General features: G+C 35.9%; 1 protein-coding gene and 1 long non-coding RNA gene across 2 annotated transcripts; one reads left to right on the forward strand and one right to left on the reverse strand.

Moving 5' to 3' along the window:
- Nucleotides 1–5,477: 5,477 nt before the first annotated feature.
- Nucleotides 5,478–6,780, forward strand: LOC126819617 (cell death abnormality protein 1). Its single transcript, XM_056100496.1, has one exon. It carries the CDS (start codon nucleotides 5,824–5,826, stop codon nucleotides 6,778–6,780), a length of 957 nt encoding a protein of 318 aa, XP_055956471.1. The 5' UTR covers nucleotides 5,478–5,823.
- An 8,385-nt stretch (nucleotides 6,781–15,165) lies between these two features.
- LOC130012451 (uncharacterized) lies at nucleotides 15,166–16,889 on the reverse strand. Its single transcript, XR_008787888.1, has 3 exons — nucleotides 16,755–16,889; nucleotides 16,409–16,496; nucleotides 15,166–15,451 (listed from the first exon to the last, which is right to left on the reverse strand). It is a non-coding gene; the product is annotated as an uncharacterized LOC130012451 (long non-coding RNA).
- Nucleotides 16,890–16,893: the final 4 nt, after the last annotated feature.

Here is a 16,893-nt window from a genome sequence, read left to right on the forward strand (position 1 = left end):
TTACTTTTACGCCAGAATGGTTATAGTTACTTTCACGTCAGAAAATGACGTTAATCTAATGTATATTTTTTTTAAGGTTTTGTAATCTTTTTTATTTTATTTGAATACTTGTGGATTAAATAACCATACCAGTGTGTGTGTACATTCTAACAATTGATAAATAGTTGGTATTCAGACATAAAATGAGATAAATGTTATTAGTTATAACCTGAACGTTAATGTAACGTTTTGTAACGTAAAAATAAAATGAAATGGGGCTTAACGTCCTACTATTTTGCTCCTAAACTGGGCTAATGAAGACGGGCATACGCCATACAGTGTGCTATGAGGTAAATTTTGCCTGGGCAGCGGCGCTACGGCCTACTCTTATATCGAATTCCAACTGCCAAGGGATCTTTTAAGTGCACGCCAATTTGTACACGGGACCTCGGTTTTTCGTCCCACGCGAACGACTAGACAGCTGTCCTTGTCAGGTCCTCCGTCCTGCATCACTGACAAGGGGAAACCACGCCGGAAAATCTGGATGAAGTTTCTCGGCCAATGCAGGGATCGAACACCCGACCTCAAGGCTAGCGTGCGTTTTGTAACGTAAATCTAACGTTAGTTTTATGTCAAGATTCTAACCCTTAGTTTGCAAACGTAAATCTAACGTTAGTTTTACGCCAGAATTTTAACCGTTAATTTACCGTTAGTTTGCTAACGCAAAAAACCTTAGTTATCTAATGTAAACATAAAGTCAGGATATTAACAATTCACTTGGTATTTTTAATTTTTGATACTTAGTTATCTGTCCTTAATCTCCCAATTAATTAACTTACGTTACCAAATTTCAAGCTTATGGTAGGCGTATTCCTAACATTTTGATCTCACCCACAAATAAAGATAGCCACACAAAGAATGGTATTTTCACCAAATTTTATATGCCTTCAAAAAATTGGACCTCTATCGTGTTCACATGGTTTTCGGAAAAGGGCGGTAATTCTGGAATGGAAGGTAGCAGAGCAGTGAATATTTATAATGCTAAAGATCAGATTTGTAACAAAACCATTATAGACTGTAGCCTTTTGGTAAAAACCATTATAGACTGTAGCCTTTTGGTAAAAAACATTATAGACCGTAGCCTTTTGGTAAAAACCATTATAGACTGCAGGCTTTTGATAAAAACCATTATAGACTTATCCTTTTGGTAAAACCCATTATAGACTTATCCTTTTGGTAAAACCCATTATAGACTGTATCCTTTTGGTAAAAGATGATGGACGGTTGTCAAATTCTGAATATCGATATCTTTCGTCATTACCTCAAAATCCTTCCCCAAAAATCTATCGCATTCATAAAGTTTTCAGAAAGAGGACAATAAGTCCATAAAGGAAGGTTACAGAACTCCGTATATCGATAAGTTTTGTCCTTTCATTATCTCAATGCTTCACACCAAATTTGAAAATAAATATCAGTTAAAGGATTTTCGACAATAAATATCAGTTAAAGGATTTTCGACAATAAATATCAGTTAAAAGATTTTTGTCAATGAAATGAAACAAGTCCTATATAGAATCCGGCTATTCCAAGCCACAAGTATACCAAAAATATAATTACTAACAAATCCTATTCAGTCAACTTATAAATATAAAGCTAGCTATGGCGTTATGTGTGCGAACATGATTGTATAATTTTATAATATTAGAGACCGAACACGTATAATATGACTGAGGAGAGAAGGAGACCCAGAGGTTTGTCGATGCAATAACCACTATGTTGACATTCTTCAAATCAGCGTAGCAACCACAGTACCCTTTTGACAAAAATCATTTAAAAATTGCTTACAAATCATTTGCTTGATCTGTATTATAACTGTATTCACGTTGATGTTAGTGTATGTTTCGCGGAGTTGGGTGGCCGATTGGTTTAACGCGTGCGCGTGTGATCATAAGGTCTGTCATTGAGTCAAGTGGCGTTGTTTCGATTCAACGCTTGTACAGCGAATCATTGAAATAAAATTGAACCATATGTTACTCCCGAAATGACCCCCCGAAATGTCGAGTTGACATCAAACTCTCTCCTCGAGTGTCGAGTGGACTTTAAACCCCATCTCTCTCTCTCTCTCTCTCTCTCTCTCTCTCTCTCTGGGTTAATTGGTCATAAATGGATTATCGTGCCATTCATCACAACTTGCGTCCCTATTTCTCCATGAGATCATGTACGAATTTACGATCGGCATGAAACTTGGTATGTTTGTTCCTTGGACAATTACGCATCGATTTCAGGACTTCTCTTTATGTATGACGTCACAATTTTCAAGATGGCTGTGATGTCATGCCCTATACCTGGCCCACAGCACGCTGTTACTTTGTTTTTTGATCATTATACATATTTATATTTTTTTTAGGGTGCAGATACAATATGATTTTCCCTCATTTGTCCAGAGTTATAATTCTAACAACTGTACTACACACTATATTAGGTAAGTATATATATATATAGCATCACTATATTAGGTAAGTATATGTATAGCAACACTATATTAGGTAATCATATGTATAACAGCACTATGTTTGGTAAGTATATGTATAGCATCATATTGAACTTCTTCATAAAGATTGACTTTATAATAGTTTGATATACATGTAAGTTATATCTAGAGATATCAATACTGTCAACCATACCTAAACAATGACATAATTTATTTACACTTTTGTTAACAGCATTAGATGTGTGTAGAGATACATGGTTTGGGCCGCTATCAAAGTCAACTTCCGGTCCCAGTTGGTGTTGGTCCAAGGCAATCAAAATGCTCAACATTATGTTGACGCCATCCTTCGTCCGGCGTTGCTTCCATTGCTGGCCCAACAAGGCGTCTGTCGGCAGATTGTTATTCCAACATGACAAGGCCCGACCCTACACCGCAGGTTGACAAGAGACTTTCTGAACAATCATCATGTCCGTGTTATGGATTGGTCCGCATGTCTCCCGACAACATGAACCCGATCGAACACCGTTGGGATGAACTTGGACGACGGGTTCGAACTCAAGCCATACCACCACGAACTGTTGCAGAGTTGACACAGGCACTCCGAAATCATTGGCAAACAATCCCACAGCGTGTAGTGAGACATCTGTGCCAGTCCATGCCAAGGCGACTTCAGGCATATGTAAGAGCTCAGGGTGGACATACCCGATATTGACTTCAGTTGATCCCTGCTTTGTTTCACGGTTTTGTGCATTTGTAGTGAATTCTTTCATGAAATTATCACAGATGCTTGTTATCTCAATTTTGTCAATTGTTATGTACATTTATTAGAAGTTGTTGCAGTAAATAAACTTTCAATTTGGAATTTCGTTTTTAATGGCTTTGAGAACATCATCAACAATATTTACTGGTTAAATACAACATATAATATCATCTACAATATTTACTGGTACAATACAACATATACTCTTAAAAAAGGTAGGGGATATTCAGAAACAATACAAAACTGCGGAAATGCACTGCTGTTTTTATTAGAGGTAACCAGTGTATGTTAATAACAGGCCAATTGCCTACACATGAACATAAACAGTTCATATGGGCGGCTTATCTGGCGGCCCCATTTCACTCGCAAAGAGATACACCGTCAAAAGTGAAAATGGACGTTTTTGATTTTTGTCTTAATAATGAGTAATTGCTCCACCAATCCCCAGACATTCAGCAATTCGTCGTGGCATGCTCCTAATCAACCGTCCAATCACGATTTTGGGCAATCTGACCCACCCCTCTTGCTGTCGACGAACACGTCTCCCGATCAAATTAAACGTAACACACTAAAGCAAAGGTGCGCTAAACTGTAAATCTTATGGAAGAACCGATAGGAATGCTAACATGGATAGTTAAACCAGCACGTGGCAGTTTTCATCAACCCCTCCTTGAAGTGTTAAATTTGACAATGAACCCCTCCCACGTGTATGGCGCTATTGCGTGTCGCATGTGCAGCTCAGTGGTTCTGTTGGGGCGATAAGTTCTTCATCTGTGAACATACTCTCAAAGCATGTCACGTGCCCATGACTATTTATCATATCACAAACTGCATCGGTATTTGCATTTCAACATCCCCTACTTTTTTGGAAGAACATATAACATCATCTACTATATTTACTGGTATAAAATACAACATATAACATCACCATCTTATAACACCGTGTCATTGATAAAAAGCCGTTATAAAAAAATGAGTTAACCATACAAAAGAATGTAAAAGAACTGAATTTTGTGGAACATCGATGCACAGATTTTAATACGCACAAGTGTTGATGAAGTGAGTTGTGACAACATCTCGACATCAAAACATTAAATCTCAACCTATGCTCACTGTTGGGGTATTTTACTTCTTAGGGTCCTTAACTGATAACATTTAGAGATTTGTGAACACGTGAATTTGTAAATCACGTCCTACTAACAGACTATCATGTTAGTTACATGTTTTTGCCTTGTATGGATCCAAGATTACAGAATAAACGGCAAATAAAGACCTTACCTAAAAAAAACAGTTATTCATAAACAAAAACATTATTATTCCCATCCAAAGTTCATAATTCTTTCTATTGATTTCACGCCGCCATCTTCGCATTAATCTTCTGTCGACGTCACGACCAATGTGTTAATCGTCCAGGCTACTGTATATAGAACACTTTCGTTCATTAGTTTTTGTCAATGTAAGTAAAGATACTCTACTGCCATACTCATGTCTACAGGCTGGTTTATTTTAAATCCAGTGTTAAGATACTTAAAAGTTTATGTTATGGTAGTATTTTATTGGTGTTATATCTAAAATGCTGGTTAACATCACTGTAATATTAGTACCAAAGTCAAATGTCTCGATTCAAGGAAGTGTGCCATTGAAATTGAAATAACGCTCCTGTTAAACACATAAAAAGTTTAAAATTACTCCAAAAGCAAGACCTAATTTAACGACAGTCGTTGGCGTCTGCTTCGTCCATTCTACACGGGTGTCTTTTTTCAACACACCAAATTTCATGGTATCTTCACACCCAATTTCATACTTATAACATAAAGTGAACGAATTTTGTTGCTTTTAAAGGCGCATGGCTCTATTCTTTGGAAACTTAAAATAGACTAAAATTGGAATTGGGCTGTAAGCACATATTAATGTAATATATCTTTCAAGTTTTAAAACCTTTATTGTAATTTCTAATCAGTTATATTTGGTGATATTTGGTGACCTACGCGATAGTCGTTTGCGCCACCATAGTCCATTCTACACGTTTTATTATTATTGTTTTGTTGTTTGTGTATCAGTCATTACTAATTAATTACTTCCGCATATGTTGTCTTTGTTTATAACAATACACCATAGAATACACGACTCGCGTACTGATTATAAAATATTCATTGTGTTTTGAATATTAGATGTAAACCTTGTTAATACATATTATAATCACACAAATCATCTAATTACAGCACAATGTAATGATGGATACTACAGTACATCAAGTTCTACATGTCAACCTTGTAATACGTGCCTAAATAATGAATGTGATCCTACTACTGGTGTTTGTACTGATGGATGTAAAGACGGTTATTTAGGTGATAAATGTAATTCAGCGTGTAGTGATAAATGTACAAACAAAAGATGTTCTATCACTCCTCCATCTTCACAACCACAATGTACAACTGGCTGTGTTGATGGTAATGCAGGTTCTTACTGTGATACACCATGTCCTGCTAACTGTAAATCATGCCAACAATTCGGGTCATCATGTACTGAATGTAATCAAGGCTGGTATGGTACAAAATGTGAATCTGAGTGTAGTGATGGTTGTGTAAGCAAAATGTGTAACATACTGGATGGGAAATGTGGATGTAAAGGTACATATTATGGTGATAAATGTACATCACCGTGTAGTATTAACTGTATAAACAGTAGATGTTATATTCCTTCTTCATCTTCACAACCACAATGTGCAGATGGTTGTGTTGATGGTAATACAGGCCCCTACTGTCAATCATCATGTCCTGCTAACTGTAGATCCTGCCAACAAGACGGGTCATCATGTAATGAATGTAACCAAGGCTGGTATGGTACAAACTGTGAATCTCAGTGTCATGATAATTGTGTCGGAGGGTGTGTTAAGATGGATGGTAGATGTAATGACTGTAAACCTGATATAGCTGGTCCATACTGTAACATTACATGTGGTACAAGATGTCAACCAACAACGGACCTCACCACATGTGATAGAAATGGTAGATGTACTAACTGTATTATGGGGAGATATGGTAATGGATGTAATGTGAGTTGTAGTACACGGTGTGCTGGTGGATGTGATAGGAGTTCTGGTGCATGCACTAACTGTATTGTAGGAAGATATGGTAATGATTGTGATATGAACTGTAGTACAGGATGTGATGGTGGATGTGATAGGGATACTGGTAGATGTATTAATTGTATTGTAGGAAGATATGGCAATGATTGTAATATGAACTGTAGTACAGGATGTGCTGGTGAATGTGATAGAAATGATGGTAAATGTACATCTTGTATTAAAGGTAAAACTGGAGACCGGTGTGATACCAACTGTAATAATAATTGTACTGTTTGTAATCAGGATAATGCAAACTCTTGTACTGAATGTAAAGATGGAAGATGGGGATCATCATGTAATAAACTATGTAATACTAACTGTAAACCAATAGTTGGTACAACTGTTGATACATGTGATCAGAAGTCAGGAGATTGTATGGATGGAAGTTTACCTGATAAAACCTGTTCAACAGGTAAATGTTGACAACACATTGCAGTTTCACTTTATAAACCGACTTTATTTGTATGTCAATTATAAGTACAGTCTCCAAATTAATTACACGATAAAATTAGTGAACATGGTTTCATGTAACGTTTAATGTTGTTATTTTCCAATTTCGTAATAGTCATTTTAAATTTAATTTTCTTTTTCTTTAATGATATTAAAAAAAACCCCTTTGATCGAATAACGTCATATAGTTCAATCATATAATACAGTGTATTTAAATTACACTATTCACTGTGTTTGATTGCACTTTATGATGTTTCTCCATAATACAGGATATCCTCTGATTCCCAACTGAGCGAATATATCACTGGATAAGCCATATCCAAATGAATACATGTATTTTAGTTGTTGAATATTCAGTGGCACTATTGTTTGGTACTGGAATTAATACTATAATGTTTTATGTGGAAGGTACGGAGAAGAGGGAGTTATGTCTTATTAATTACTGTGTATTATGAAGGAAATTCATATTGAATTTTACAATTCTCCTCAATCCGGTTATTTACATTGGTGATGTTAAGCGCGAATTGCAGGCTCATGAGAAATTTACTATTCTACATAAACAGACATATATAAACACGTGACTTCAATCCGGGTATTTACATTGGTGATGTTAAGCACGGATTGCAGCCTCATGAGACATGAAAATGAAATGGATTTTATAGTCCTACTTTGCATCACCGACTGGTATCATAATGTTTCTTCTTTTCTACTCTTAATTGGTCTTATCTACCGGGTCGATGCCGTTTACCAAACTGGTCTTGTCCATCTGTTGATCTCTGTGAAAACCGTCATTAGCTCGAGATCAAATTATGTCCAAACCATATTAATTGATAATCACTAATATGACTTTATATGTCAACAGAAAAGATAGTGGAATGTACCAGTATAAGTCCTATTGTAATTGGAATTATTGGTGTTCTGTGTGGTATAGTAGGCACGGTAGCTGTTGGTGTATCGTATCATTTCTACAAGAAAAGGTAATTTCTGCTAATTATCACATATATTATTGTGCTATCATATTTTTAATTAACTGTAAACGACAGTTAATAGTACATTATATATTCTTTAACAATGTTACTTGATCTTAATAATATATAATTAATGTAACTTTATTTATTTAATGCCATTTTTATGTATTATTGTACAATATGAAAAATCATGTCCATATTTCCAAATTAGTCCTTCCTAATATTAATAACATATTATTATTCAAACATCATTATGATTTATTATTGTACAAGAAGAACAATGATAACCATAGGTGTTTATTTCCGGTTTCATTTTATTACACTCTAATGTGTCATTAACATATATTTCAGATGTCAATCAAGTCAACCGAAAGCAGAAAATGATCCCGATTATGTTTACTGTAATACAGATTTAAATCCGACTACTTCTACAACAGATGATACATTAACCACTGGATATCAAAATGTTCCAACTAATACACGTAATGTAGACTACGTAAACCAGTCGTTTAATACAGAAGACAATACAAGAAATACGTATGATACATTAGATCCCACACTAGATAACACACAACATACATACACTACTTTAGGTTCTAACAAAGTCAATAAAGCAAAACACTAACTCCTGATATAAGTACTTTATATGTCTACAACGGATCCTAGTACATGATGACGATATTGGAGATAATTAAATTTAAAGAAGGTTGTTAAATGAGGCAACATGACAGATGATCAAATTAAATGTCCATTATTCAAATTAAATGAAAATGAGCACTTGGACTGTTTTTCTTAGATAGCAATATAGAAGATCAAAACAAACATGTAGGTCAAATAATCTTTGGACTCGAGCTTAGCGGATACAAATCAAAAACGCTTATTTATTTTCAAACTTCCTGTAATTGTGCTCCTGTAATTGTCGTATAGCGGTATATTTATCTTAGCAATCTACAGAAATCCATCATTTATAGATATACCATGTATTTATAACTATATGCAGAAAATGTTGCTTTGTCTCGAAATCAATATTAAGAAAATATTCTGCTATATGTTATGGCTGATATCAGATTATTATTTTTTTTTAAAAAATATATTTTGTATAATCAAATGTGACAACAATGGTGCAAATGGTAGCCCTGGGATATATGTATATATGAATGATTAAATAGAACTGTTTAATTTGTAACACGTGATATATTTGTATATTTACCTAATCAAAACGTATGATAATTACATCAATTACACCTAATTAAAACGAATACTAATTATATTAATTACACCTAATTTCATATAAATATTATACCTAATTAAAACGTATGATAACTATATTAATTACATCTAATTTTATATACATATTTAGATATTGTTATCAACATCAACTAATCATGATTTTTTATTTGTAAATTCTGTGTATTTGTTATTTCAAATGCGATAATGTATGTGAGTTTCAATTCCTGTCATTTCACCCTCATATATATATTAATAAAACATTTAATATCTTGGAGAAAACTCCACAATTTGTGAGTCTGATGAAGAGTTATACGTAAAAGACACGTTTGCAAGTTCTAAGTTGTTGCTAAATGATGATCTTGAACCATTTTTATACGTCCACATTCATAATGTGAACGTATTATGCCGTCGCCCCTGTCTGTGTGTGTGTGTGTGTGTATGTATGTATGTGTGTGTGTGTGTGTGTGTGTGTGTGTGTGTGTGTGTCTGTGGTTCGCCTACAGGGCGCAATTCTTCATGGATTTTCTTCAAACTTGGTATACTTATTCCTTATACCCCAAGGAAGATCCCTATTGTTTTTGGTGCATGCCCGACCCCCCGGGGCAGAGCCACGCCCATTTCTAGTATTTGTTTGTTTGTCGTCTACAGGCCACATTTCTTAACTAATAATCTTGAAACTTTGCATACACATTCTTTGTACCCTAAGGAACATCCCTATCGTTTGGGGTGCATGCCCAACCCCCAGGGGCAGAGCCACGCCCATTTTCTTTTTGTGTGTCTGTGTGTCGCCTTCAGGCCACAATTCTTAAGTTATCATCTTGAATCTTTACATACTTATTCCTTATACCCTAAGGATGATCCCTATTGTTTTTAGTGCATGCCCGATCCCCAGGGGCAGAGCCACGCCCATGCCTTGTATTTGTTTGTTTGTCGTCTATAGGCCGCATTTCTTAATGCATCATCTCGAAACTTTGCATACTTATTCTCTGTACCCTTAAGTTATCATCTTGAATCTTTACATACTTATTCCTTATACCCTAAGGATGATCCCTATTGTTTTTAGTGCATGCCCGATCCCCAGGGGCAGAGCCACGTCCATTCCTTGTATTTGTTTGTTTGTCGTCTATAGGCCGCATTTCTTAACGCATCATCTCGAAACTTTGCATACTTATTCTCTGTACCCTAAGGAACATCCCTATATCGTTTGGGGTGCATGCCCAACCCCCAGAGGCCAGGCCACGCCCATTTTCTTTATGTGTGTCTGTGTGTCGCCTACAGGCCACAATTTTTAATCGACCGTCTTGAAAAAATTTCATATGAATTCCTTATACCCTAATTAAAGATGATCCCTATTGTGTTTGGTGCATGCCCGACCCCCAGTGGCAGAGCCACGCCCATTTCTTATATTCATTGTTTGTCATCTACAGACCGCATTTCTTAATGTATCACCTTGAAACTTTGCATACTTGCTCCTTCTATCCTAAGGAACATCCCTATTGTTTGTGGTGAATGCTCAGCCCCCAAGGACAGAGCCACACCCATTTTCTTTTTGTGTGTCTGTATGTCACTTACAGCCTGCTATGCTTAATCGATCATCTTGAAAACTTGTTTATACTTATACGTTATACCCTAAGGATGACCGCTATTTTTTGGGTGATTGCCCAACCCCCAGGGGCAGAGCCACACCCATTTTTTCTTTGTGTCTCTGTGAGTTGCCTACAGGCCACGATTCTTAATGGATTGTCTTTGAACTTGGGATATGTTTTCCTTATAGCCTAAGGACGACAACTGCATGTCACGACACCCAGGGGTAGAGCCACGCCCAATTTTTATGTTAATCGTTTACAAGCCGGAATTCTGAATGGATCAACTTGGTATTTGGCATATGTATTCCTTAGAGCCTAAGGGCATGGTGAATGCCCCGACGCCCAGGGGCAGAGCAACGCCCTATTTTTGCCTTTAACGTACAAAGGCCACAATTCTGAATGGATTATCTTGGAACTTGGTGTATTTATTCCTTAGACCCTTAGGAAGGCAACTATTGATGTTGCCATTTCAATAACAGGATGGTTTCTATTTATATTGTTTCCATATCCAACCCCCATGGGCAGAGCCACGCCCAGTTTTTGTATTTATCGTCTACAGGCTGCAATTCTGAATGGATCATCTTGAAATGTGCATATTTATTCCTTATACCATAAAGACAGCAACTATTTATTTTGATACTTGCCCCGACCTCCTGGGGCAGTGTCACACCCACTTTATTGTTAGTATTTTGTCTGTAAATTTGGCAAAACAAACCCGACGCCTAGCCTTCTTTGCCTCTGATCATATTACAGCCATTTCATATTTCATTCTCTTCATTTTAAAAAGTACCATATCAATCAAAGCTGGAATGTGGACGTATATTGCAGCGTTAGTGATGCTCTTGTTTGTAATACTATAGGGCCTATATACTGTAGAGGTTATTTAAGTTCTCTGGGAGATACTCAGGTTAATGTATTGAAGTAGTTAACTAGTACCAGTGACAAGGAGAACTAGGCTAACAAGGATATGTCCGGCAATGACATCATAGTCTGTTAATCAATGGTTTAGACACGTGGACACCTGCCCTCCTCGGTGCCCATATAAGTACACACTGTTGAAATTTAGGGTAGCTTCTGTGCAGCTGACCAATCAGATAACGGTGTACCGGGCCTCTTTGCCGGGGGTCAGTACATGACTTTGGCACCTATCCTCTTTATAATGAACGTGCGGGATTTAAGTTTCTTTAGGCATTATTTCGTAGTTTCAGAAGGACGCTCGCACAGCCTCCTCGACTGAGAGGCTGAGAAACATCAGCGCAAAACACAGGCTAGGGGTAGAAAACTTCTCTTTAGCATATATTTGATATCATAGCTGTGTGTGTAGTTTCCTGTATATAACCATTGTATTTTGGGTGTTACAGAGATATAAAAACATAGTTAACCAACAAAGTGTTTCGGTGCCAATTGATCAGTGAAAATAGTTTTTTACACAGTGTGAAAGTCCTGATTAGATAAGTGCCATCCTAGTATCACGGACCGTTTTCTGGGAGTTCCTGATTTGATAGTCACATTTGTCCCCATATACTTTCCTGGTTTGCTGGTTTATTCTCCTATTTTGTTTCGTTTTTTCCATAACTTTAAACCTGGAAATAAAGGATAGTTCACTGGACCCTTCAACTTTAAATTTTAGTAGATTACACAATCTGTTCTCTCCATGTGTACAACAGACTATGACCCTTGGTATATACAAAGATAGATAACCACACAAAGTATGGAAATACGGAAATATGTCACGACAGCAGCTTATTCAATATGAAAACTTCGATTTTGATAAGGACCCATTAAGCCTTAAAGGAATCTGATCTCTATCGTGTTCACAAGCTTGCATAAATCTGTTCAAAACTGTAGCCTAGTCTATTGCCATCACATTTATTGTTCGGAAGTTCATAGAACGCTGAATAAAAAGAGGGTTCGTCGTCTCATGTCCACAGTGCTTCACATTTGGAAAGAATCCAATTGAAGACGGGAATACGCCATACAATTTGCTACGAGGGAAATTTTGCCCGGGCAGCGGCACTATGGCCTACTATTTTATCGATTTCCAACTGCCAAGGAATCATTATGCTAATGTTATGCACGGGACCTCGGTTTTCCGTCCCATCCGAACTAATCGACAGCTACCCTTATCAGGCCCCCCGTCCTGCACCATGCCGGAACATCCTGATGAACTTTATAGGACTAGCCCATTTACAATATAAGGTGAACAATAATATAATCAGACAACAATAACGTATCAGAATTACCCCTTGACTCTAAGGTTTTGGCATTATATCCGAAATTAAAAACACAAATTCAGTATTTCAATCAAAATTGATGCTCTTATCTTGCATGAAAAAACGGAGTCCTAATATCCGATATTTTAGACATAATGAACATTTGATAAAGGATACACGAGTCGTGTATTCTATGCTTCGGGCGCCATTTGTAATGAACAAAGAAATACATATCCGACAAGACAATGCTAAAGTCATTAGTAATGACTGATTCACAAACGATAAAATAATAACATGTAGACTCAAGAAAGCGAAAACTGTGATACAATACATAACTCTTTTTGATTAGAATTACAATTAATCTGTCACTTAATATATGTCCAAAATGAGTTACAAATAAAATATGAATTCAGAATACAATATTAAAATTTAGATCTCAAATGATATTGTATTACAAAACGACTGTCGTTCAGTTTGGACTGTTCATGTACACTGAAAAAAAACTTGTGTTGAAACAACACAAACTTGTGTTGTTTTCAACACAAGTAAGGTGTCTCTATTTAACAACACAAACTTGTGTTGAAACAACACAAAACTTGTGTTATATGTTGAAACAACACAAAACTTGTGTTAAAATTTATCAAACAACACAAACTTGTGTTGAAACTTGTGTGAAAATCTACACAATACTTGTGTTGAAATTTTTGAAACTTGTGTTGAAATTTTTGAAACTTGTGTTGAAATTTCTGAAACTTGTGTTAAAATTTCTGAAACTTGTGTTGAAATTTCTGAAACTTGTGTTGAAATTTCTGAAACTTGTGTGGTTTCATACAAACTTGTGTATAACCATCCACAAAAACTTGTGTTGTGTTTTTCCCCAATTTATATACCGTATAGCAACCTTTTTATGCAGGACCCATCTCTTTGCCCTGTTAGACCTGTAAAGTTTGATAAAAGAAGGAAACAAAATTTGTTTTTGTTTTTGTAAGATTATTATTTATTCATAAAATCATAGGAAAAAGTAAATTAATACATCAAAACTAAATAGATATTTGAAATGTTAACAGAAAAACAGAGAATTCTAATACTAATTATATTGTGTTATATATAATGACCCCCCCCCCTCCACACACACACACCCACACACACCCCACTTTACCCATCACAAAATATAACATAGCTATTTAAATTGTTCTTAACCCCACACACTTTACCTATCACAAAATATAAAATAGCTATATAAATTGTTCTTTACCCCAAAACAAGAACTGAGAATATAAAGATATGTACACAGTATCCCTACCCCATACTCCAAAATATATAATTCAAATAATATCTAAATATAATAACATCCAAACCAAGCACTAAGATTAATTATGCACTAAATTGAAACAATTTCAAAAACTGAAAAGTGCTACAAAATCACACTACAAGTGATTTGTGAGACATATAGAAATAACTAATATACACAGAAAACTAACAAAAGAAAAATGCACTATTTTGCAGGAGTAATAAAATGATGTAAAACCTTTTCCTCATTAAAAAAACCCAAACAAAATGAATATTTTGTAAATAAAAGAAGCAAAGCATCAAGATTACAGGATTGAAATAAAAAAATATCATATGTACAAAAAATTTATATACAATCACAAGTCATAAGCCACAGTGGTTCAGTGAGTATAAGGTGTTGGCCGAGAAATTTCAACTGGATTTTCCGGCATAGTTCCCACTTGTCAGTGGTCTTGGATATGGCAAGGGATAATTGGGTACAAGCCCGGAATCGAAAGAGAGAGAGAGAGAGAAATGGGGTTAAACGTCCACTTGACACAAACTAGGTCATTTCGGGATTAACATATGGTTTAATTTTATTTCAATAATTCGTTGCGCATAGGGGTCTTTAGCAGTGGGAGGAAACCGTAGGTCCCGTAGAAAACCCACAAGATTGGACAGGCGACCCTACTCCTTGTCACGTACAACCGGGGATTCGAAACCACGCCAGTTGACTCAATGACAGGCTGTATGATACCGCACGCACATGCTTACCATTCGGCCATCCACCACCCCCTCCCCCATTCCCGGAATCGAAACCATCCCCACTGCGTTCACTTAGAAGAAGCCTTGACAATTGAATTATTTGACTCAATGACAGACTTCCTGATCAAATGTGTGCGTGTTAATCATTGCCCCCCCCCCCCGGGTTCCCGTTAAAGAACCCTTGACAGTTGAAATATTTGATATAAGAGTAGGGTGTAGGGCAGAATCACTCTAAGAACACAGAAAAGTAGGATACTAAACCGTATTTCATTTCATAAGCAAGGGAAAGTCACCTTTATGTAGGTCAAGGTTTTTTGTAATTCTGGGTGTATTTGATCTACATTTGGTTTCTAGTAATGCCTATTAAATACTTTATGATTTCTGACCAAATTCTAAGTGATTTATATGCCACTTTACTTGCTATATTATACATACATTTCTGAAGAGAATTAAAATCTAATTGTGTTTTGGAAGAAAATTTAACATTAATAACAAAAAATAAATATTTAAAAATTGGGTCAAATGCATTCTTTCCCAGAAGTATAAAATAAATTGATGCTTGGGTTTTCTTGTTGTTATCATACAGCAAATACTCTTTCAATGGTGTTCCAGCCTAAAAAATAAAAAGTAGGAGATAAGAATACGTTCCATGGTTCACAACGTTTAAATAAACAATTTATTTTGCCACATCGAGACCGAGTCTCTATTTGGTTTCAACTTTGCGTAATGTCTAATTATTTTTGGACCCATTCTTATTTTATTTCCATTGACAACAAATTGGATATTACCCTTTAAAATCTACTGAAATCTATTTGAAAGTAAAATACTGTCCATCATTATTTTACTGCTATTTACTGTAAAAATACACATACATGTAGGGCCTATCGCAACTTGAAGGAAATCAATGGATGTGATTGGCAAAAATCAAGCATGCCAAGTACTTGAAACAGCAGAGTCCTAGGCATTGCCCCAAGAAGAATAACTAGATTACCAAGCAAGTGTATAGAAGTACTTCCTGATTAAAAATACAAATATATATGTTACTTACATTTTGCGTGTTTTCCCCTTGCCAGTGATACAGGACGGAGGACCTGACAAGGACAGCTGTCTAGTCGTTCGGATGGGACAAAAAACCGAGGTCCCGTGTACACATTGGCGTTCACATAAAAGATTCCTTGGCAATTGGAATTCGATATAAGAGTTGGCTGTAGCGCCGCTGCCCGGGCAAAATTCCCTTCATAGCACACTGTATGGCGTATGCCCGTCTTCATTAGCCCAATTTATGAGCAAAACAGTAGGATGTTAAACCCCATTTCATTTCATTTTCAAAATTATAAAATAATTTGATGGCTTAATATTCAAAAGGTACAGTCTTTCATGTTTATAAAATTGTACGGGAGCCATAAAAAGCTCCTGATACCTTGAATATATGCAGTTTAAAAGTAAACAAAAATCTCAATATTTAGGAGAGAGAGAGAGAAATGGGGTTTAACGTCCATCCAACCCCCCCCCCCCACCAAGTGTATAGAACCAGTTCCTGATTTAAAAAGCAAATATGCATGGTACTTACATAGTCTTTGTCTGATAAGCAAGATCTGTGAGAAAACGTCTCCACAATATCAATAGCCCTTTCCAACTTGATCCTCCGAGGTGGGTAACTGAAGAAAAAATGGCAATGTATTAGTTGGCTTAAATTGACTAGACAGTTTTGATTAATTAAAAAAATGTTACTTTAATTACATTTGTTTTGTTTCATGTGTTGGTTTGCTTTGCCACAGATGAGACAGTGATATCTACATTAACTAAGATTCTGTCTCTGCTCATACATGACGTGTACAGTTTTACTATACTAAACTGAATTTTAGATTTCAAAATAGCATAACAATCTTTTCTAGTAGAATTGAATAGTTACCCACCAAGAAAAAGCTGCTCTATCATCAATTTTTCCAGCCATTTCTTCTTCCTTTTTTTCTTTTATAATTTCTTTTGTTATTACATGATCTTTTTCTGGGTTATTTGCATATACATCCAATATTGAAACTGAAAAAATAAATA

This window comes from Patella vulgata, chromosome 4 (genome assembly GCF_932274485.2).
Source record: "Patella vulgata chromosome 4, xgPatVulg1.2, whole genome shotgun sequence".
Classification (NCBI taxonomy): Eukaryota; Metazoa; Mollusca; class Gastropoda; family Patellidae; genus Patella; species Patella vulgata.